At 41.9% G+C, this 24,802-nt stretch overlaps 1 protein-coding gene across 1 annotated transcript in view; it reads right to left on the reverse strand.

The window, feature by feature from the left end:
- The window catches only part of Pclo (piccolo presynaptic cytomatrix protein), a 488,156-nt gene that overhangs the window by 187,715 nt on the left and 275,639 nt on the right, over positions 1 to 24,802 (reverse strand). The window contains exons 4-5 of the mRNA XM_023724320.1: positions 14,140 to 14,883; positions 10 to 3,033 (exon numbers count right to left, since the gene is read on the reverse strand). Coding sequence (XP_023580088.1) covers positions 10 to 3,033; positions 14,140 to 14,883 — 3,768 coding nt within the window. The remainder of the gene's footprint in view (positions 1 to 9; positions 3,034 to 14,139; positions 14,884 to 24,802) is intronic.

The raw sequence follows: 24,802 nt of genomic DNA on the forward strand, positions 1-24,802 counted from the left end.
GGTGGGTGGGAAGGACACAGAGTGACTGCCTAGCGGTAACTGCGAAGGTGGGCCTCCTTGCCGCAGGACCTCCCTGGATTCGAAGCGTGCAGATACTGGCTGCTCCTTCAGCAGGGTGGGCACTGTAGGAGCAGGGGTGATGGGTTGGCCAGACACAGCTTCCGATAAGCTTGCTTGTCTTGCTTCGGCCTCAGACTCCTTCCTTTCATCTCTGTAAGCTTCTAATACTTCCAGAATAATCCCACTGTCGGTTTCCTTCTGAGCTTTGCCCAATGGCTCTTCTTCAGACACAGTCCAAGCCACTTTGGTGCCCAACGGCTCTGTGCCTGGAGGGGGCCTGTCAGCTAAGGTCACAGCAGGACCCGCAACATCCCTGCTTCCCAGGGAGACAGCTTGCTCCAGGGGTCTGCTTATTTCCTCGGGATAGTCAATGACGCTGCCTGGGAGGTACGTGCATGAAGAGAGTTCCACGGAAGGCTCGCTCGTGGCCATCAGGGTCCCGGGCTCAGTGGAGGCCACATCCAGGCTGGCGGCAGGTGACGAGCTGTCTGTGGTGCACAGTGAGGACAGTGAGGATGCAAGTGAGGGTGAGGGTGAGTCCGAGGGTGGCAGTGGGGCTGCGCTCTCCACGCAGGTCAGGATCAGGGACTCATGGGCAATGATCTCTTGGATTTCTCTCGTGTAGTCCGTCACATACTCATCCTCGATTTCTTCTGTGGAGAAGTGCTGGGTTATTCGCACGTCCGGGATGGAGAGGGTGGCGCTGCTCGTCGAGTCTGTCAGTGACGCCCCCGAGAGGATGCTAGAGGTGAGCGAGGCATCGGGAGCGCGGTCCAGGTCCAGATCCTCCCCGGCTGCTGTCACCTCGTCCCCCGTGGGGGGTGCGGCACTCAGCTGCAGCCGCCGCCTCAGGAGCTGCTCATAGGCAGCATCAGCATCCAGCAATTCTTTCTCCTCACTGGTGGCCGTCACCAGCGTATCCAGATCCACTATCTCGTGGCTCTCAGGGATAATGTAGGAGCTCGACACGATGTCCTCCTGAGGCACAGCCACGTGCAAGCTCTCCAGCTCGTAGAACTCCTTCTGGAAGTCCGTGATCTGCATGGAGTCCTCATAAATGTGCTCTGGAAGCCCTGCCTTTGGCTCTCTCACTCTCGGCAGCTCTAGTCCAGGCTCCTCCTCGGGCCCCGCCAGGACGCTGCCGTTCGTGGGTCCCGTGAGTGCGTCCTCCACGAGCGACTCATAGATGTAATCCTCAATCAGCATCCCGCCATACAGTGGCTCCTTCTCGAATGCCTCATCCCGCTCACCCGTGGCTGGGAGCGCCCTGTACCTGTGTGGCCTGTGCACAACGTCTTCGTACATCTCCTTGGCACTCCTCGGTGCCTTCCGGGCATCTTCCTCTGGCCCCACCGGCTGTTCCTCTGTGGGCGAGCGCAGTGACACAGCAGCCGGTAGTCTGTAGACCTTCTGCACCTCGATGATTTTCTCGGGGCTGATCTCGAAGCCATCGGGGTCGGACTCGAGGCTGGGCGAGTACTCAGAGCAGGAAGAGCGCTGCAGCTCCTGCATCTCGGCCGCTTGTCGCAGCTCCTCCGTGGGAGATGCGTCCTCTATGGGTGACAGCGTGCTGGGCGGTGTCTTGGGCCGCTCACGCCGGCGCTGCGCTCGCAGCTCCTCCTTATCCTTCTTGGACTTCCGGCCGGCGCCCTTACGCTGCTGCTGCTCCACCTCGCGCTGCCGCTCCTGCTCCCGCAGCAGCTGCTCCTCCTCACGTAGCTCCTCCTCCTCCGAGGAGTCCTCGATGGTGGGCAGCGGGGGCCCGTGGCTGCGGTGCCGAGCCTTGCGCGGCTGCTTGCCCTCGCCCCGCCGGTGGCTCGGGCTGCTGTCGCTGTCCTCATCCAGCGATGACACGGACGTGGGCGAGGTGCCTGGCGTGAAGCTGGATGCGTGCAGGCTGGAGGAGCCCTCGCCCCGCGAGCGGTCCTCTGGCGAGTCCGTCAGGCTCTCCATCTCCAGTTCCGGCTCCTCCTCCGGGAACAGCGCGGCGCGCCGCTGCTCAGCCATGCTCAGCTCGATGGTCTTGAAGCGCCGCAGGCCCCCACCAGCTGGTGCTGGCTCCTCGCCCTCCTGGCTCTTGGTCTCCCTGGCCTTGCCCTCGGGGCTGTCATCAAAGGCCTCGTCTTCCTCATCGTGCCACGAGTGCCGGCGGCCCGCCTCCTCCTCCAAGCAAGGGCCGGGCTTGCGTGTGGGGCGGCGGTGGCGTCCGGCCATAGCCCTGCCCCTGCCCCTTGTGCCTTCTTGGGCCCCGGGCTCTGGCAGCCGCCGTCGTCGCAGCGCCCCGTCATCATCCGAGCCTGAGGCGTCCTCGTCCGCACTCATCTCCAGGATTTGTTTGCGAATGAAGTCCTCCTCGTCCCCAGAGCCCGCGCTGACCTCCTGCTTGTCCTCCTCACTACTGGAGGAGCCCACGCTGGCCCGGCGTTTCCTGGCTGGCACTGGCGAGGTTTCGCTTTCGCTGCTGTCCTCCAGCGAGGCACGACTGTCGCCCACCAGCCTAGCCCTCTCAGAGGGACCCTGGCCACCGGGCACGCCCTGCCGGGCCCCCTTCCTGGAAACATCTCTCTTTTCTTCCTGGCTTGCCTTGAGCTCCTCCTGGGCAGCAGGCCTCTCTGGGACTTTGGAGGGCAGCGGAGCTTTCTGTGAGTCCCTGGGCTGCTCGGGAGAGACCTCGCGGGGCTGCATCTTCCTGTCCGAGGTTTCATCAGCCCTGGTAGCTGCCTGGGCCTCCAGAATGGAGAGGACGGTGCTTTCTAGCTTGGCCAGGTCTGTGGGGCTGGGTGGGCTGCATTCTTGAGAAAAAGAGTCCTTTTTGAGTTCCTTGAGCAGGTCCTTCTCATCGCTAGGAATCAGACTTGGGATTTCACCAAGGGACCCCGATATTCCATCTGAAGAATATCCGGTGTCACTCAGGCCTTGTGGGCTTTTAGGCTGCTGAGAACTGGAGGTGTCTGACTTGTCCTCTTCCTTGTCCTAGCGGGAAGGAAAAGACACAGGAACACTTAAGATAGTGGCACTGGACATTCGCCTTTCCCTGCCCACATAACCATGAGGGTCTGGGAGCCACTCAACGACAGGGCAGTATTTTAAAATTCAAGTGAGAGTAAAAAATTAAAATAGTGGGAATATACTGATGAAGCTAATGTTCACTTTAAAAGTTAATTTACATCTCACTTCTTCATGATCTCTGAGTTTCTTCCATTAGTATTTTACTCTTGCACATTTAACTTTGCTTTCCAAGTACTGTTTCTCAATCTCTTTACTATGGAACGAGCTACAATTGTAAGAGAAAAAAAAGTTCATGGTGATTTTCTATTAGCATTACCTCTCTGGATTATTAAGTCAGGCCAAAGTGAGAAACAATCAAGAAGAAGAGCCTGGTGCTTGGCTGGGTGGTGGGAAATGTACATAACAGAAACAGCACTCTAGCGCTCAGAGGCCTCCTGTTCTGGTTTTGCTTTGTTAGTCAAACAAGGCCTTGCCTTTAAAGGACACTTTCAGAGCTATAGAACATAGTTTATTCTTGATATAGTTCTTACAATTATTTCTCTCTGCCACTTAGAGTGAATGCTTAGAAATTTTAAACTCTTAAAATGATTACAGGGCAAACTGCTCGGGTCCCCTTTCTGTCCCTCTCTCAGACAGAAGCTTTCTTTCTCTCAATAAATATTCTGCTCTTAAAAAAAAAAAAAGAAAAAATAAGAAAGAATAATTGTTCTGACTCATCAGTTCAGCTAAAGAGAAATATTCCACTTTTGTTTTCTACAGTCATTTATAGCATTGTGGCATCCCACATCAGTGTTGTTTCACACATACTGCTCATCTCATAGATTCTGAAGTCACCTGGTGGTGTTTGCGGAAGGCAGGTCCTTCCGCCCGGAAGTGACTACTGCCAGTGGGCCACACACTGTCCAGGAGCCAGGCCACCTGCTTACCTTGGGGGCCTTCCTTGTGCTGTGCTGATGCCACCATTTATCTCAAGAGCCACAGAGGTCTGTCATGAGAATGTTAGGCACAGAGACTGCTAATTACAGATGCCCATGAGCAGCATTGGGCCAGCTGATCCCCTTAGCTGCCAGGCTGAAGGAGTGTGTGGGATGGCCACAACCCTGTAAGAGAAGGGTCAGTGGGAAAGCGGTAACAGCACAGGGGCCTTCCTGGCTGATGTGCTGCCGAGATCCCATGGGGCCTGCACCTGGAGCGCTCTGATTGTTTCCGTGTGTGTGTGTGCACGTGCACGTGCGTGGGCATGTGTGCACATGGGCGCACAAGCTCTTCTGTTTATTGCTCAAATGAACACCTCAGGTTGCATAAGTAATGACATCACACAAAACATCTTTTCTCCTTCCCTTTATTTTTCTTCTGGCTACAGAGTTCTCAGATATAAATGCTGCTGACTTAATTCTCATTTAGATTCATTTTCATCTCAGTTTTTTACTTTACTACCCATGACTAAAGATATATCCTGAGCTCAGTACAAGGTCAAATGTTCTTGCTGAGTTAACATGCCTCAATTCAAAGGACAGTCTAATACAGCCTTAGCAACTTTAGTGCACAAAGCAACACCCAATCATTTTGATCACTGAGACCTATCTGGCTCATTTTAGGTGTCTTTATAGAAAATGTTCCTCATCTGGAGGTGAGATTATGATCTGAGCACCCAACTCACTTTGGCTACATTCCCAGGAGCTACACTCTGAAAGGCCAGGGGTACAGCCCTCTGGGAAAATCCCCAGAGTGGTCTCAGTGGGAAGATGTTCATTGGAATTGCATTTCACACAACTCAGGGCACACTTACACTTCTGGGCGCAGTATAGGCAGGTAGGACCATCCAGCCCTCACCAACTCTCAGTAAATAGCATCACCAGGAGCCTGGGGACTCTAAGATGTCTAAGAAAAACAGGTCCCAAAACATGATCTTTCATAATTTAAATTGAAGTATCATTTTGCATTCCTTGTGTCCACAAACCTGTGTTTCAAAGCTGCACATATGGAGAAAATGGAACTACTGTTTGTAGCAATTGAAAATAATGAAAGAGAAATTACTTTTATGCAATGGATTCCAAGGGCTCCACACACATTTTACAGAAATGAGAATATGATTTAGGCATACAAAATGGTACAAGGAATATTAGACAAAAGACTAATATATAAGACCAAAATCCCTACACTGTGACCCCCCCCACACACACACACCCAGCTTCTCTCTGTGCCCATGTTTTCCTTCCTTCCTCAGTACTCTTTTCTACCCACTTGTCCTCCCGGCCCAGGCCACTGTCCTCCACACCCTCTATCTCCACCTGTGGTGATGTTGCTGCGAGGACCCCCAAAATGACCCTGTCTCTCCTACATGGTAATGTGGTGAGCCTCCACTGTGTTTGCTCTGCATACTTGCGGGGTCTAAGATCAGATGCTGGCAGCAGCTGATCAGAAAATCAAGTTAGCTGACCAAAAGACATTTGGCTGATAAATTCAGAAGGAATGGCTTCTGCTTATTTATTATGGTATATTGAAAAAGATTACTGATGTCAGTGGCCACATGCAGCACAGCTCTTGAGAAACTCCTAGGGGAAGTTACCATGAGGACCTCAAGGTAAGAGTGAAAAGGCAGAAAACTGAGGTCAGGCAGAGCCCTCTCTCTTGGAGAAAAGGAACTTTTCAACCACTGCAGCATGTTTGTTTATACACCAGCAGGTTGATGGCAGGTGAAACCCCCGTGCCTAACAACTTGTTAGCCCAGCTCACCTTGGTGCCTCGTGTTCTCAGGGCTAGCTTTGCTCTAGTTCCACATGTGTGGTTGATCTGCAGCTCAGCCACTCTCCATAGTCAGTTTTTCCTGTATGACTAACTTTAGTGTGAGGTCCCTAACAGAGTTCACTATCCTACTTCATTACACTTCAGGCTTGTGAACCATCAGATCTCACACTGCCCAGGTCCTGTCACTTCTAGGGATGTATATATTCAGCTTTATAGGTGCTACTGATTTGTTGGAAAGCCTTCTCTTTGTTTTAGACAGAGACTGGCACAACAAAGTGCTTATTAACCCTGGCCCTTGGTTAACCCATTGCATATTATCCCCTGCTTTTGTGAGACATCTGCATTACCACAGGATTGCAGATTGTTCAGTGCAACTGGTGTATAATGCTAAACACTGCTTCCTTAGTAGCACCTATGAGAAATTAGGCCACATAAGAGACACTAGATGAAACACAGAAGAATGTAAAACTGTTAATTTAGATCCTGTTTTCTCTAATTATTCCCCTTAATAGATACCTGAATTGCCATAAATCTAGAGGACTCTGATCAAAAGATTCAGCTGAACGTAGCCTAATTCAGCTCATTTTCCTGAAAATATCATAATTCACATGACTAAAAGATTGGGAAATTTCTCTTAGTTACTACAAAAATATAAGGAGGTATATTTATTTTAAGCAGAATACTAAGCTATTTAGTAACATAGCATTTAATGATCTGAATTGAATAAAATGGTTCTTTCTAAATTATATGTTTATATGTGTGCATAAATATCACTGAGTTAAATTTTTTCATTTGAACAATCAGGATATTAGCATTTGTATTATTCATCCAATGTCTTTACATGCAAACAATTTAGAATAGCCTCTAACTATATAAAAATAAAATACCAAGTATGTTCATTTGTATGGGAATTTTATTTTTGTCTTCAACGGAGACAATGAGCATGAATGGCTATGATTTAACCATATATTTTTAAAATAGCTTTATTGGTTTTCATTTTCTCTAAGGAAACTTGTTTTTTGCTTTTTTGGAAGCATTGAAGGTTGAAACCAGCATTTTGCATTGAGCTATATTGCCAACCAATCTTTTTAAAGGTTTGACAGTGTCTCCTTTAGCCAGCCTCAGATTTGTGATTCTCCTTCCTCAGCCTCCCAGAGTGCTGGCATTACAGGTGTGTGCCACCACATCTAGCTCTCTTTTATAAAATAACATTGAAGAACATACTCTCCTATGCTGACTTCTGTTGTTACCACATCTGGCACTTTCCCCATGAATAGAATTATGACTTCTTTGGCATGTGTATCTAAAAATTACACAAAATTTCCAGTGGCTAAGATTCATTTATCAATTACTATCTAATAGTAGAGAGTGAAGAATTCCTTTTCCTTCCAACACCTCACACCCATTTTCTGACATAGAGGAAGGTAGTGATGAGTTGGGCCACATGAAACCCTCCCACTAGTATACATCCTTAAGATGTTACTTGTGATGGACAGTGTGCCAAGACATCTTTGAACTGTCAAGTTTGCTCTGCCCTTGTCAATAACAGCAAAGCTTTTATCTGTTCTTACTGAAGGCAAACAGTAGCTTTTTGACTAGTTTGACATATTAAGAATTGAATTCTAGGTTATATTCAAAAGGATGCAAAGAAAATGTATTACATTTTAGGTTACTTTTCCCAAAGCCATTTATTTTTGATAGACTAAAATTACATAACAAATTCATAATCTTTTATCATTTACACAAAGTTTTTGTGCATGAGTTGATAATCTGGGTGCTTGAAACATTCCAAACAAGATGAGTCCATAAAATTCACAGGGCTTAAAGGGAAAGCTCAAACATTCCCACCACAATGTCACTACAGAAAACCTGATTATGTCTCACCCTGTCTGACTGTATGGTCACTGCATACAACAGTATTAGATCTGCATATTAATATTTTAAGTCATTTGAAGCAGAAATTAAAGAACATGCTTCAGCCTATTTAGCATAGAGTCTCACTGCTCTGACATCAAGGGAGCTATAGTATTTCAGTGCAATATATCAAATGTAGCGTTAAAGAATATTCTGCTTGGGGCTGGGGGGAGATGGCAACCATAAAGGTCTGAGTTCAATCCCCGGTTCCACCAAAAAAAAAAAAAAAAAAAAAAAAAAATATTCAGCTTAAGTATAGAAGAGAATTGGGTAGTACCATGACTTGTAGAAATATTAAGAAAGTGTATATTTTAACATTCTTTATTATATTTCAGGATCAATCCTAATTCTCTTCAACTAATACATTTTGTACAACTTGAACAAACAAAATGTTGTGGCAACAAATAAATGTTAAAACATGCAATAATAAGACAACACAGGACAGACAAGTGAATAAAGAAGATCACATGAGTATGTAAAAACTGCATGAAGTAGGGTTGTGGTAGGAGTTGCGGAGGGAGACAGCTGACTATGACAAGGTAAAGGGCACGGGCCACAGCATCCTAGGTGATGAAGGGTGGCGGGCACAGCCCTGATGGTCAGACTGCAGCAGTGCTGCCTCCACGCTTTCCAGATATGGGGCTGGGGTGTACAAATTGGATTTCTGCATCTTTCTATCTGATTTCCCACAGCCATCATGATATTCACCTGGTCAGTAGTTATGTAAAGAATTTACAATGCCAAGAACATAGGTTATATGCAAATATAAAGAGCACATTAAGAATTATCTTTATTTTGACAAAAACTAATTAAAAGCTAATCCACACAGGCAGTTCAGTGGTCAAAGAGGTGGCACCACTGGACTATGGAGGAGGGGCCAGCACAGTGGCCTGGGGTCTCACTGTGTCCCCAGTAGGGTGAGGTGAAGGTGCCACATCAGCATACGGGAGGCTAAGTGCAGGTGGCATGGTGCCAGCTTGATCTGTGTTTAGGAATTACAGGCAGCAAGTGTTTGGTTTTCATTTCCACTTAAACTAGACCCAGACTGCAGAGGGCTAAGAAGGCTGGGTTAGCAGCACTTCCCATTGTGGGGTGGGACCTCCCCTGTGGTGTGAGGCTACTGATGATGGGCAAATGGTCAAAGGACAATGAGGAAACATTAAGACTTTTATTGTAAGTCTTAAAATCCAAAGAAAGTTAAAGTTTCTCGATATTATAAATAGATCAGCATCAGTACTCCTTTGTTTCTTGATGTTAGGTCACATGGTCTATGGGAATCCTGGGCAAACACTGAAAGTCTGACTCCAAGAAGCAGCTAGGTAGAGAGATAGTCACCTTGTGTGATACTTTATGCTCAAGCTCGTTGTTCAGTTGTTTTAAGCAAACAACTCTTTCTATAAGTGGTAAGCAGTAGGCAATATATACCTGCAAAAGAATCACGTGTTGATAAAATATAATAAAGTATCAAATCTATGAAGGAAACAGATTCTTTTCATATAGTGACTGGACTTACATAAGAAACATAACAGGGTAAAAATAATGACAAATTAAACCAAATGTGACATGACGCTGGCCCAGAATATTTGATACTATCAAGGAAACAACTTGAGATGCAGCACTACGTCCCTCGTTGCACATACAAAAGCCAAGCTAAGCATGTAATGCGCTCTGGAGTTGCAGCCAAGCACCATAGGACCACCACAAGCCCCGATGACATTCAGCAAGTATGCTCTGGAGTACTCCATCACTTTTGACTAAATTGGATTAAAAATATTTGAGTGTTCTCTTAAATGCTCTTACTTAATTATAGAAAAGACACACGATTTGAGGGAATGTTTTTCCTGTCATAAAGGCATGACTAAAGCAAAATGTGGGAAATAATATGGTGAACTTAAATTGCATTCCTTTACCAACAAACATTGGAAGGAAAAAAACAATTGTAGAAGGTCTGTGGAAAAGTTATGAGAACAAGTAAGTAGTCAATGGTTTGGTAGTAAGAGAATTAAATTATGGATTGGTACATAGTACATAATATTCTCTATTTCTATCTAAAAAAATAAAATATTCCAAAAACTATACCAATAAAAATATATCCTCAATGTTAACTGATTCATTTAATCAAAGTACACATATTTTAGTGAACAAAGCCTCCTCTGCACATTAAATAATGAAGAGTCACTTCTCCAACTAAAATTACTTTTGCTAAAGGAAAATATTACTTTAGTTCCCAGTTACTGGTACATGTGAAACTCAGTTACTGCATCAGCTATAAGTTGGCCAGGACTGGGCAGAGAGTCTCAGGATATTGCTGAGGTAGCAGAAGGCATTCTAACACAGGAAGTAAATAAAATTATTTTATAGAGGTTTATTGATTAACTCATGGCAAATTTATGTAAAATGAAGAATATAAAATTTAACCCATTTAAAATAAAATTAGAAAACTCGAAGCTTTTATATTGAAGTGGATGCCACTTGAACATACTCAGAAGTGAAATAAACCAGACATACATGTGTAAATATCATATAGTTTCCCTAGTATAAGAACTCAAAAGAAGAAATACAAATAGAAAGGTATAATACAAGTAAAAGGAAAGCAGGACCTCAAGGACTAACTAATCAAGAGAGAGAAAGTAGAAGAGCTAGGAAACATGACAATGTCAAGCCATACAGTTATATGTAGAAGATGGGCAAGGCAATTATCCTGAGAATCTCCAGAAGATTTTTGAATATAGCAGTTAATTGGAAAGATTCTCACCCTGACTACCTATATATACTGATACCTGTGAACTAAGCAACTGCACTGCAGATGGTAATCTGTAATAGTAGTTTCATGCTTGGAGTGCCTGTCATTCTGGTCTTCCGAATACGGGCTGCTTGTCACGACATGCCAGTTGTTGCTATGATGTCTCTCAAGTAGATGGTTGTTCAAAAAGAAGGGGGTGTTGAATGAAGGAAAGAGACAGGAAAAGGAATATTGTGTGACTGTCCTGCTTCAAGGTTGTATATGGTGAGATTTTCGGACTTATGTGTAAACATAAGAAGTATAGAATTCTTTATGCCTATTTTTAAAATATATTCTAATATTTAAATGTGTTTTATCATATTCTGTAGGGAATTAAAGTTCAACATATCAATACTTGATGAAAAATACCTTTTCCATGTTATGCCTAAGATGTTTGATATTCAGCAGATAGTGCGGCTAAGCTTAACAGCCTAGGTTGTATGGTAATAATAATAAGCTTGTCTTCTGGATGGTTAACAACCTAAATTTGCAGACCAAAATTAGAGAAAAAGGAGGGCTACAAGGAAAGCCAACTTTCTGGCCCTAGCCTTCCAAGGTCAGTTAAGACTCAGGACATAGGAGAGCTTATACTGTTACATTATGTAACTCGGTAGTGTCCCAAATTTTCTGATCAAGGAGATTATGGGGTCAAAGAGGAAAGTGATGGATGATGTAGAGTGTGCCTAAGGAGAGTCACATAGAGAGAAAACATTCTCTCAGGCTTTCACAGAGAGCACAATGGCCAAGCAATGGCCGTGACTCATCACATGGCTGACACTGACAAAGGTTCTACAATCTGAGGTACAGGATCTCAGGATAAATCCTGAGGGGATTTCACTGACCTTATCAGACCCAAAAGCTACAACTCTTGTTGCATAGGTCCTGCTTTATCTTGGTCTTAACCATCCAGCAGAAAAGTATAAAAACGAAATATAAGATGTAAAACCATGCTGTTATGTTGAGCTATAGGGGACTCAGGTCAACAATTTCTGACATTGCCAGTCAAGCAGAACACCCAATACTATTATGGGCTACTGGACTCTTTTAGAATATTTTGCTGAGTTTACAAACCTATAATATTCAAATAACGGAACTTAACAAAAAAAGGGGATGCAGATGAATGTCCATTTTGTATCTGTGTATTCAAAGTGGTTAGGATAGATATATAGTTACATGCTCTTAATGAATAGAGTGATTTGTTCTAATGGTGTTTGTAAATAGAATATCACGTCCACATCTTGTACAGCAACTAACCTGTAGGAAGAATGTATGCAAAGTGTAATTATTGAAACTGTCCTACCAATTTGATTTGAAAATGTCTCATTGCTATTTGTTTCTCAATAAAATTATGAAAAAAATAAAATAAAATTAGAAGGATTCTCAAGTCCAACTTTTTGATAACAAGTGGTTATCTGTGATATACCATGTATTAGATCCCTTGACAGAAAGCAAATGCTACTCACCAGCAGTATAGTACCCAACAGTGTTTAGGGACACATTTTTAAGCTCTATTCATCTTTTCAAGAGAACTACAGTGTGCAAATAGCCCTTTGAAGATAGTTTGAAATCATCATATGACTATGCTACATAAAATGACACATGCTAGCCTTAAAAAATTGAGAACATTATAACATTGTAATCCATTAAAAAAACTTCCACATGAAGAATGAACCTATCAGAGAATATATGTACAATTTCCACAGTTTTTTATAAATGGTGCTCATCTGTATACTTGGAAATCAGGTCACAAGATTTGGTAAGTATAACATTTGATTCATTTCTTCAGTGTCTCCTATATACTTGGTGAGGTATCCTGTGTTTGTTACACATAGTGATTAAACAACATACTATTAGTAATTTAATGTTCACGCAACCTAACTTCGAAGCTGAAGAGCTATAATATACAACTTCATTACAAAATTAAAATGTTTAAGGAAGCCAGGTGTGGTGGCACATGCCTATAATCATAGCACTTCAAAGGCTGAGGTAGGAGGGCTTCCATAAGTCCAAGGCCAGGCCAGTCTACATAATATATTCAAGGCCAGTCTGGGTTACGAAAACGTCCCCCAAAATGCATAATGGCTTCTGTGAAATACTATTAATAATATTTTATTGTGAAACTATTTATACCTACCTCTAAATATACAATAGAATTGTCACTTTAGTTCATTTCACTGACTTATTTTTCATTCTTTGAATGCTATATAGTGCAATAATGCAATAGCAAAGTAGTACAAATATTCAACTGATAAAAAATGTAGGGTTCATATCCCTTATTCAAAATTCTTGGATACCAGAAGTAATTAGGAATTCAGATTATTGTTTTTAGATTTTAGGATATTTGCATGCATATAATAAAGTATTTAAGAATGGAATCCTAGTCTAAGTATTAAATTCATCTATATTTCATATACTCTTCATAATTCCACAGTTTTTAATGTGACTGACACCTATTGTACAAGGTCTGGGTTGGAATTTCCCATGTGTACCTCACATTAATATTCAAAAGAGTTCAGATTCGGGAGTACATTAGATTTCAAATTTCCAAGTGGGATATTTGCCTTCATGGATGGTGATAAAACTCAATGGCAAAACAGAAGAAGATGAGGAGTTAATGTGCAGTGCATCACTTACTGGAGGTGGGTTAGTGAGCATGTGTAAAACTATACACAAATAAAATAACAGGAACAGTCAAGTCAAATGTGTAACATAGTTTATAGTTAAGAGTTTTACTAAAACATTTAATTTTCCTAAAAATAATTATTGCTCTGTGAATTAAAATAATCCAATTATATAAGATGCAAGATTGTTTGTACCTCTAACAAAGCAGACTTCCATTAACAATGGTACAATTGTATGAATAAATATTAGTTGAAATGGCATACTCTTAAAAATTGCTATTAAAGAAAAAAAATATATATATATATTGCCAGATTATGTTTGGATTGTAGATAATTCTTACTATTAAGTATTTTGGACAAAACTCCTACCAGAATGTTAAAATCACACTAAATATTAGAACAGCCTCCTTCATAAAGTTTACAGTGACTGCAGCCTAAGTCATACTTCTCTTTTGTTGACAATCATGTTAGGCTTAGTGACATCATGACAGCTTTCCTGTGGGACAGACACCTGCTTCTCACAAAGCCAAAAGGATAAGAAAACAGAAACTTACAGAAAAATATGTTACTTTATCTTAAAAAAAATGCTGATTGTTAAGTCCATTGTGGAGAAAAAAGGGTAACTTAAAACTAAGAAATTTATTAGTGTGTGTGTGTGTGTGTGTGTGTGTGTGTGTGTTACTGACAATCTAACTTGGGACCTTGTGCTTGCCGGGCAGGCGCTTATGCCACTGAGCTATATTCCAGGCCCCTTTATTACTATATGATTTTGATACATTATTATATCAGTGCAATTGATAAGTTTTATATTTATATGTATACTTGATTAAGCTATCAAAAGGCCAAAGTTGTTTGAATTTAGCAAAAGAAAAAAAAAAACACTTCTCTGGAAACAAAATTCATTATGTGGAGGCCAAAATTCATTATGTTCACCTGGGTGATCTACATACTAAGGAGGATTCAGCACGTTCCATAGGACTGTGAAGTTAAGCAAACACAACTTACTGCTTTTTCTTTCCTAGGTTCTGTCTGCTCAGGTTTTGCTGAGCCTGCTGCCTGTGGCTGCTCCTTCCCCATAGTTGTCTGAGCCTTCTCCTCGGGCAAAGTGTCTGCCTGGCCTGGTGGTGAAGCTTCTGTCTGGGCCTGGGGTTGCTTCTCCACTTGCGGTGTCTCAGGAGCACCCCTGCCACTGGGTTTCTCTTGGGCAACCTGTGCTTGAGGTTCCACTACCTGATGCTGTTCCTTCTCTTCTGGGGCCAGTGCTTCTGATTCTGGGCGTAGTAACTTTTTGTCTTCAGGCATCGGCCTTTCTTCCTCAAGGGCTGGCTTCTTTTCTGCAGGAAGTGGCTTCTTTTCTTTGGTGGTTAACATTCTCTCTTCTGAAAGGGGCTTTTCTTCTTTGGACAGTGGCTTTTTTCCTGGAAGGGTTGAAACTTCGTCTTTCTCAAGCTTACTCTCTTCTCTTAGATCTGAGGATATCTTAGGAGTCTTTTCACTTGCAGCTGTTGCTTTTACTCTTTCTGGAGAGGGCTTTACGGCCTCGGTTTTTACTTCTGCTTCCTTCTGTTTCGCTTTTCCCTGAGCAGCGGCTACTGCTTTCTCCACTGCTTTCTGAGGTGGAGGTTCTGCAAGGCCAGGCACAGGGGATGCTTTGGGTGCAGAGGGTGCAGGGGGCATTCTTCCCATGTCTCCAAGCTGTCCTGAGATTGCTCTCTGAGTTTGGCAATTTAAACACAGCCATTCTTGAATCTGCAAATAAAACAACAAGAGAAATACTGACTATATTATCGTGTTTCTGTTTCCCTGCATTTAAAAATATAAAAATTTGGCAATGTTTAGTTGGTTCTTTAAATATGGGAAATGCAGATTTTCTAAACCAATGAAACATCCAGTTTTAAGAAGTAACAAAAAGACTGAAATCTAAAACTGGGGAGAAGTTTTAGAGACTAAGAGTTTACTCTTCTCATGGTGAGGAAAGCAAAAAGGAAGGAGGAAAGAAGAAAGGAGTGGAAAGGGAAGAGAGGAAAGAAAAGAAAAGGAAAAGAAAAAAAGAAAGTAAAAGAAAAGCAAAAGGAGGAACCACACATGGGTCTATTGACGTAGACAACTCTGGGGCTAAGGGAAAAGAGTTTCCATTTGTAGCATATAAAATTATTTTTCATCCTGGATAAAATTATCTTTCATCCTATTTTCCCATCATAAATATATTAAAACACTATTACATTTCATAATTTTCTTTTAATTAGGAATTCTTTCAGTATTTAAAGCATTTTTTCTTGGCTCTTTACTAGTGTAGGTAGTTTTTCAAGACTCATTTGTGCTTAATTCTCTATTTGCTTTCAAAATAAGGCTATAATTTCATTCATAATATCAATCACAATTTATCACTGAATTGACCACAAAGAGCTCCATGAGTCAAAGTCCTTGGTGCCTTTTCCCCAGACTTTGCGGCCTGCTGAGGAATCAAGGAAGCTGTGTCCTACCTCTGGCTCTGCAGTGCGCAAGCCATGCTTACTTGTGCCTGTCACAGAGGTGGCGTTCAGCAAGCCACCTCTAGGTGTCTAGGAACTATACTAGCACTGTAGCAGAGTCCTAGGACTGGAGGAAAGAAGAGCCTTTTTGTCAACCTTTCAGTAGCTTTGCAAAGTAAAGACTGAAAACTACTCTAAAAGTTTAAAACATACGCTCATTTGGAGAAGAGTGATGCTAGGCTAAGAAGCTTGCAGAAGTTCTCCTCCCTGATACATGTGTTTTTCCTATACTACACTTTACAAGCTGCACATGCAACTGCTATCTACCTGTGACCATGCAGTGCAGGCCCATTCTGGGGTGCAGGGACACCCCAGACTAAAAAGGGGCAGGCAGATGATAAGAGCTTCCCTGAGGGCATGGCCTTCTGACAAGCTCCACTGAAAACTGCCTCCCTATAGTGGCTTGTCCTTTCCAAGAACTTAGCTTAAATTATGTATACAGAGAAAAATCGCTGCTATAAATACTAGCAGAAGCCTAAGTGTTATTTCTTACTTCTACTTCCAATCTCTTCAGAGACATTAAAATGTCACTGAATATCTGTCACTGTTCCTCAATCTGTAAACCAATCTGATCCTTTATGCTTATCTGAAAGTGTGAAGGAAAGTCCATCCTTAATGGCAGCAAGAGGCCGCCCGTGCAGCACCAGGATGTATCATGGGTCCATTTTCTAGCTGCGTGGTATATGATCATCCAAGAGCAATCACCTTCTTAATTTCTGAAGTGGGCTGTAGCTTCTGTGTATGTGGGATTCTGTACACAAGCCATGGAAAGAAATCCTCACCTCTCACCTACTGCTAAGTGCTGTTGTGTTGAGAGGACCACAAGGAAGGCACCTCCGTCACATCTAAGGAAAATCAATGTCACCTGCACGGTGACTTTAAGACCCATCAACTGTTGGAGCCACAGCTGAAGATATTTTCATTCAGAGCTTGACATTTTTAAAAACAAAAGCAGCTACGGATGGCGGTGTCATGGTGACATTCTGGCACAGGGGCTCTCTGAAGCACCTGCAGGTATGGGGTACACATTCCCATCAGGACGCAAGCTAAGAGAAGTGAGGCAGGCATTTTGGACACCCCAGGAGTACGGCTTTCATGCCCCTGAACACTTCTGTCCACTGGAAGTATGTTTTTCTTGAGTTTGGGGGACAAATTATTCACACTAAATTGCACGACAGCACAGTTGTGTGTGGCTTTTTATTAAAAGAAGATGCTGAAAGACGAAGTGAGGTGGTAATGAAGGCAGCAGAGTCCTTGCCTTCACTCCATCAAAGTTTAGGTGAGAAGGTTACAGGTTTGACACTTAATTTACTATGTCAGATAACATCCTTCATTTTGTGAATTTAAAATAATGTGTGGTACATTTAAAAAGCAACAATAATCATATCAGCAAGATCTCAATGTGAACACAAGCTAAAAACATAAATTTATGGAGACAAAGGGTGTTACTATAAGGTCCTCATTGGCTAGTTCAAATTAATGCCATGCTTACATCTGCAGCCACCAATAAAACTTAATTTTATTTATTTTTTATTTTATTTTATTTTATTTTTTTAGGAACTGGGGATTGAACTCAGGCCCTTGTGCTTGCCAGGGAAGTGCTTATTCTACTGAGTCATCTCCCCGACCCCAAAACCTAGTATTTTTAACAGCCTATTTTGTCACTGATATTTTGCCTTTACTTCAAACATGATGTAACTATGCAGTGCCTTGAATGGATGATTGATTTTCATTGTAAGATAAGAAGGCTAAGAGTAATTCTTTTGGGTTTACACTGTGACCAATTATAACTAGAATTAATTTGAAAACTGATGTTTCTATCATGTCAAAGAAATGATGTCAAAGACCATCTAATTCATTCACTATTATTTAGACAATCTCATTCATTCATTTCACTACTCTGTTTTTATCTACTCAGTACATATATCATTTCTCAAATATATGTTCAAGTCTTATTTCATAATGGAAACCTATTTTCAAGTACAAGAAATAAACATTGGTAAAAATAAGTATAACGTGCATTAAGATGACTAACGAGACAGAGGAACAAACTGTTACAGTATCAAAGGGGTGGATACCATTTCTACCCAGATGTTTTCTAAGATTTGGCTTGTATATGGATAGATTAATAAATTATAAAAGCAAGATAAATTCATGTTTTCCAAAAATATTTATTGCCACTACTTAACATAATAGAACTGTCAACTTCAAAAAATACATATTGAGTTGGCAAAAGGTAAGGGAAACAGACATTAACATAAGGTGAAGGCCTTGTTATTATGTTCATAATAAAAATCAGTTATGAAATTAGGAAACATGATAGCAGAAAATCATATGGACATGCTTGCAAAAGGCAATGAACCAGAACACTAGAAGTATTGAACAGAGATGGAAATTTAAACAAGAAATTTGTCATTTAGTAAAAATAGATCAAGTAAAATAAGTCAAAAGTTTTTTTGAAGGGCAAGCCACATAGATTAAAGCACCTGCTTAGGCAGACACAGGACCAGGAGTTCACCTTCCACTGCTCTGCGCAGGCCCCAGCCCCAGGGTGCGCTGAGACAGAGACAGTCTGGGCATCGTGGCACGTGCCTGTAATCACAGAGCTTGGGAGGCTGACAACGGGAGGATCACTAGGAGTCCAAGCTGTGTAGTGAGACACTGTAGACCTTCTACTAAAAATACATAAAAGAAAAAAAAAAGACACAGAGGACTTCACCTCCAAGGGAAGGTTGAGCTGCAGTACCTTTAAATGGCTCAAAAACCAATGTGTGTCACTGACATGTATGAATTCTTTTTTGCTAAAAACAGCTAGACTTGATTTTATGTCTTTTTGTAGCAGTAATAATAATGAGGCACGTAAATACTCATTTCCTGCCTCAAAATTAAATATCAATTATAATTTTACCTTTACTATATTTCCTGATAAAGATAGCAATAGGAAAAATGATATGTATTAAATACACACACAGACTCTAAGGAGCTACTGTATTAGAAACACTTTCGAAGACATTTTTACAACCGTACTAGTCATGATGATCACTGTTCACACACCATTTCCTTTTTATTTCTACTTATAAAATAAATTTTATTTGAGTATACTATTATAAATATCCATTAATAGCAGAACTATAAATGTTTATATAAATGTTTATGTTTCAGCTATATTATTAAATGTATTACCTGAATACTCTATGTTATGAGGCAAATCCATTGCTATTCACTCCTTTAACAATGAGATTTAAAAGTCATCTCTACACAGAGAAATTCTGATAAACAAAGCGTGTTTGAAATACAACTTTATGTTGAACATATTCAGTTTTTGTTGAGACACTGTTAATAAAATGTGTTTATTGTAAAATCACATCATCAAAGCTTGTTCAAAACAAAACAATAATGCAAAAAATCCATTAATCTTAAAAGGAGAGTGGGAAATGCAGGCAATGAGACCATGAAGACACTGCAGTGCCACTCAGCCTCCTTCCATCAATAAACAATTTGCTTTACATAACAGCTCAGCTGTATCCATGGCAACGATACCACTAAGGAAAATCTCAGAACTTTGGGCTGCTTATTTACTTTTCTAAGTGTTGTTTCTGAAGTATGGTGATAATACCTGCAGCAGGCTGAAAGTTTGCCTTTCAACTTGAAATGGTAAGGAAGTGATGGTCTCAAAACACACATGAGCAATCATGTTTGTGTCTGAGAAATCTTGCAAGAAGCAATTTCAACATGAATTTTCTTTAAAAGAATAACTAGACTGATTTGGAAGCTTATTACATGGCTTCTGCAAATAGAAATATTTAAGTAAAGACTACGGGCTCTCGCCCTAAATTGTGTAAAGGGCAGAGCATGTACAGTCAAAGGCACTGGTGCCACAGAATCACTGAGTTTCCTGCCTGCTACACAACTTAAAAATGCATATAATGAGAAATAAAAATGCTCTTGTCTGTTGGTTTGTATGTCACTCAGAAGGCTATTTAAGAAGATAATGTATTATGGTAAAATTGGCTTGTTGACTTCACTAATTGGCTGACCCATAAATTGGGGCACACTGTTACCTGTGACTTCTCATTTGTATCAATGTCATTTACAGTGTTCTGTTTATATTAGGTCCCTGCTTCCCTAGAATTCAATATGACATCCTAATAACTGGTTTTCTCCTTATTAAATGCATTTCTATGGTAGGGTATGGTGGTGTATGCCACTAATCCCAGCACTCTGGCAGGCTGAGGCACAAAAACTGCACACTGAGACTGTTGTGGGCAATGTAACAACTTAGCAAGACTTCTTCTGTCTTAAAATAAAAGAGTAGGAGATGTAGCTCACTGTGAGGCTTCTGGGTTCCATCTTCACTGGCACAAGAGTAAATAAATAAATTTCCTAATTTATATAGAAAAGGGTGGACTGAATTGTCAGTTGATACACTTTCTATACTACATAAGTGGATTAGACTATCAAGTCAGGGTGTTCAGAATTTGCGCATGTGGCATAACTGTTTCTGAGTGCTCACAATGCTCTGTGAGTCCACTGTCAGGCTCTGTCTCTTGTCAAGGTGAACATGCTGTATGTGCGGCCCTTTCTTTCACTGTCAGTCTTTTTTGTCAGGGCATGTGGCTTCCTTTGTACCTATGTTCCCTTTATGATTACTAATGCAAGCATAACTCATGCCCACAATACAAAATTCAATGATGAGATTTCTTTCTAAGTTGCTATGTGGAATTATATAGAACTGTAGGCCGGCCAGATAGCTCAGTGAACTAAAGTGCCTGCTTAGCAGAGTGCAGCAGCCAGGGGTTCAATTCCCAGGCTTTCCATGCCAGCCCCACCCATGGGGTATGCTGAGAAGGTGATTGAGACTGGGCGTGGTAGTGCAAGCCTATAATCCCAGTGCTTGGGAGGCTGAAACAGGAGGATCACTATGAGTCTGATTTATATAGTGAGACCATGAACATCCTGTAAACCCTGTCCTAAATATATAATAAACAAATAAATATGTAGAACTCTACAGTAGTACTTTGGTTCACAGATGCTATTCTTTACAAATAGTTGGATGACCATCTTTCCCACACAAACACAAATGTGGTCATCATCTCCAAAATCATATTATTTTTCCTAATATATGTAGGCAAAATTGAGAAATAGTAAAGAGATTTAAATATTAAATTCCACTGGCATTACTAAATATAAAAGGTAGGGGTCCATAATGAAACTAGTAGAACACTGAGTACCATCAGAAACTTGTATGGGAATACCACTCCTAGCTCGAAGCTGATCGGAGATCAGGTACCTATACACATCTCTCCTTTATTGCATATGTTTATTTCTGTAACACCCACACCATGCCCAAATGAACTCGCCCTGTTTCTTGGGTTAGGTTTCTGTTAGTGGTGAAATACTCCAACAACATTTATGTGAATAGGACATGTCACCTAAAGCAATGCATATTGCAATAAGAGATTAAACAATGCTGAAAATATAATCTTATATTCTTGGTTGCTATTCTTTTGTGTCCATTTTTTCTTTGGCTAAATCATAATCATCTTATAACTTCTTTCCTATCACAATTTATCTATGTTTTCATAAATGAAGAAATCTTAGTGTTGGATATTTTAATATCATTATATTAATGACATATAAATACCTGCCCAAATTAAGTAAAATACCCATGAATCATTATAATCTCACAATTGTAACAGCACTAGTTAAAGAAAATCCTGGACTTTGGCATGTTTCATAAGACCTGTCTGGTCTTAGACCCCCTCAGGCTGCTAAGCAGAATACCATAATCTGGGTAGCTGATATACATAAAGTTTATTTGTTGGAGTTTGAAAATTGGGAAGCCCACCACCCAAGGTGCTCAGGGACACGGCATCTTCGCAGGGCCACTTCTGCGGCTGCTGGACTCCTGCTGTGCAGATGCGGACCTGGAGCAGCCTCCATGGACTCCGCAGAAGAGCAGGAAGCAAGTCCACAGAGCTCCTCCCTAGGAGAGGCCCAGCCCTCCTCACCCCCATTCCTCCTGTCCTTTCCCAATGGTGCTGCAGTTCACAGAGTTCACAGGTACACAAACATTCAGGATATTTATATCATGTAGGTTCATGGTTACAGATAGTTTTAAAGTGTCAGACATTTAAACATGAGTCATTTGTGTTTCATGCGTTTTGAGTCATCTTTTTAGTACTTAGTTACGTTCTTTCCCCCCAGCTCTGGTAGAGTTGCTTGTTGTTATATCCCAATTCTCAGAGCTATGTATTGATTTTGTATTATAATTGCATCAAGCCCCAAATGCCCCTCTTAGGCTTCTTAGTCATTCCTCAGCACCATAAGTAATGAGTGATAGAATTGTAAAACAATCTTTATTTTAGAGATTCTAACATATGTTACACCACAGGGGGATTTTATTTTTGTTAAGCATATAAAGCCACATGCATTTGAAACATAATTTAAATCACTGTGCAGTTAAATAAAATTTATGGAACATTTGATAAATGAAAGCCAATCCTAATTTCAGAGTGAAATGGGATGTGGTTATGAGGCTGAGAGCAGAGATGTCTCCAAGAGGAAAGAGGCTGCAGAGCCGAGGCAGGCTGCCAAGGCAGGGATGGGAAGTGGACAGGGTGGTGAGGGGGGAGTGGCCAGGGGTGGTGGAGAGTGGAAAGGGGTGGCAGGGAGTGGACGGGGGCAGCAGGGAATGAAAGGGGTGGCAGGCAGTGGACAGGGGTGGTGGAGAGTGGACAGGGCAGTTGGGGACTGGACAGGGGTAGTAGGGAGTGGATAGAGATAGCAAGGAGTGGACAGGGGACAAGGGGAGTGGGCAGTGGTGGCACAGAGTTGACAGGCAGTGAGGAGTGGATGGGGTGGTGGGGAGTAGACAGGGGTGGTGGGAAGTGGACAGAGGTAGCAGGGAGTGGGTAGGGGTAGTGATGAGTGGACATGGGTGACATGACCAGAGAGATGGACAGGCTCCATGCCCTGCCCCACAGGTAGCAAGGAGGGTGGGGCTTTATTATGGAAGGAACCTGTGACTTGCTAACCTTTAGGGGGGAACTCACCTAGCTCCAGCTGAATCTCCAGAGTGCTTTCTCTAAGTGAGTTCTGTTAGCGGGTGTGAGAAGACTTCATAGGCAAAGCTGCGCCAGGAAGCCCAGACGGGGCAGCAGAGCCACCACTGACCAGTGCAGACACAGCCTGGGCTTTGTGCTGGGTCCTCTGCAGCTCTAGCAGTGGGCAGACTGGCTGCATGGAAAGCCTCTCCTATCCCTGTTGCACCTTTGCCCTTTGGTCCTCTGCCTGCCCTGGGACTTAAGCCTGCAGCAGTCTTTCAGCAAGGCCAACCCAATGCTCACAATGATGTATCATGGGATAACACAGTGAGCCCCTTCTCATGTGGTCTGTACTTCTAATGCTCCTCGGAGTCTAGAGACACAGGCTCTGAGCAGCAGTCACAGATGACCATGGCTTTCTACACTGTGTCTAGGTGATTGTAGGTGGGGATGCAAAGCAACTCTTAACAATTTGAATCTTAAATTGCATGCAAAGTAGTCTGAATTCAAGAGAAACAGACTACTTCTGTCACTGTGGCATGCCTGCAGGGGCCACTTATGGTGAGATAGCTCATCTTGTAAATAATTTGGACATATTGGTAAAGGGTATGTCAATAAAGCACTGTTTGATGATTCCACAATGTGTATATGTTTCAAAACATCACACTGTACCACTTACACATATGCCTTTCAACCACAGATAAAACTTTAAAATACTAAGAAGAGGTGAGGATCCACGCACACATAATTACTTGTGAAAGAGAACATGGCCAACATTACTGAACAGATTAGAGATGTTAAAGATAATTAGGTGTCATTCTCCATAATGTCCTATTGTAGACTCATTAAGTAGAACCACGGCTTTAATTTTTGCCCTGTTAGACCTTTGTTCTTTGCCATTATTTTAATAAGTATTTAATACATATTATTTATTTTTGTATAGTATTGAAGTGAGAGTTTTGTGCTATCTTCTTCTTCTTCTTCTTCTTCTTCTTCTTCTTCTTCTTCTTCTTTTTTTTTTTTTTAACAAAGCATTGGTTAGGAGGGGGTTGGCGAGAAGCACACAGCGCTCTGAAAGCCTGTGACCTTGGAGACAAACTGCTGGCTGGAAGAGGCAGTGCACCAACAAAATCACTCTAGCCAAGTCTGTGGCTCCAGCCTGCCCACCTGCTCACAGGACTACTGAATGTGTCATTGGGAGTAGAACCTGATTTTTCAAAAGTACCCCTAAAAGCATACCCAGTGCATTGGGCTAAAAAATAGAACTATAAAACAGAATTTGCATCATTAACACATAGGAGGTTTTCATTAGCATGTAACTTCCTTCCTAGGCCGGCAGAACTGGAACAGGACAAGTTTTCCCTGAATGGATAATGGAGCTTGTATAGATGACTAGGGTAGCAGCAGGAAAAGCTCAGTGATGGAACTGACATCACCAAGAAAAAACGAAGTTCTGCTTTACAAGGAATGTGCTGATATAAAAATAGAGGAGGAACAGGTCCTGGGGGTGCGAGGAGGAGGAATATGTTGGGCTAAAGAATGCTGTGAATATGCTTATCTCATTTAATTCTCACAACATGCCTAGAGTTTCTATAATTATGTTCATTGCACAGATAAAAAAAAAAAAACGTGAAGCGCAGAAACTAAAAAGTAATATCCTGTATAGTATCCATAATTATAAAGTGGCGACTCTTGATGCAGGGCCACAGCTGTGGATTCCGATTTTGAAGAATGGAGCACATACTTCAGACAGGGTTAGAGGTGTGTTTTCCCAGAGATGACTGCAGAAAGAGAGAAGAGAGGGCATGTTCTTGGAGAAGGGCTCCGCTGAGCAAGAAGAAATCAGCAAGGCACACTGAGAAACATCATTTGTGGAAAACCAGTACATAAAAATTTCAAGGAAGTGCTACATCATCAGATATCCCACGCAGGCTAAGGGACATACATTTCAAAAAGGGAAGCAGATGTCTTTTTACAAATGAACGGAATATTTTGTCTATATGATTTCGTCTTTAATCTTCTAATTTGTTTCTCTCACCTTTTCAAGGACTATTTTGTTTTTCATAGAGGTTTGCATAATTGGCTATAAAC

The sequence above is a fragment of the Octodon degus genome, unplaced genomic scaffold, assembly GCF_000260255.1.
Source record: "Octodon degus isolate 3935 unplaced genomic scaffold, OctDeg1.0 scaffold00108, whole genome shotgun sequence".
NCBI lineage: Eukaryota > Metazoa > Chordata > Mammalia > Rodentia > Octodontidae > Octodon > Octodon degus.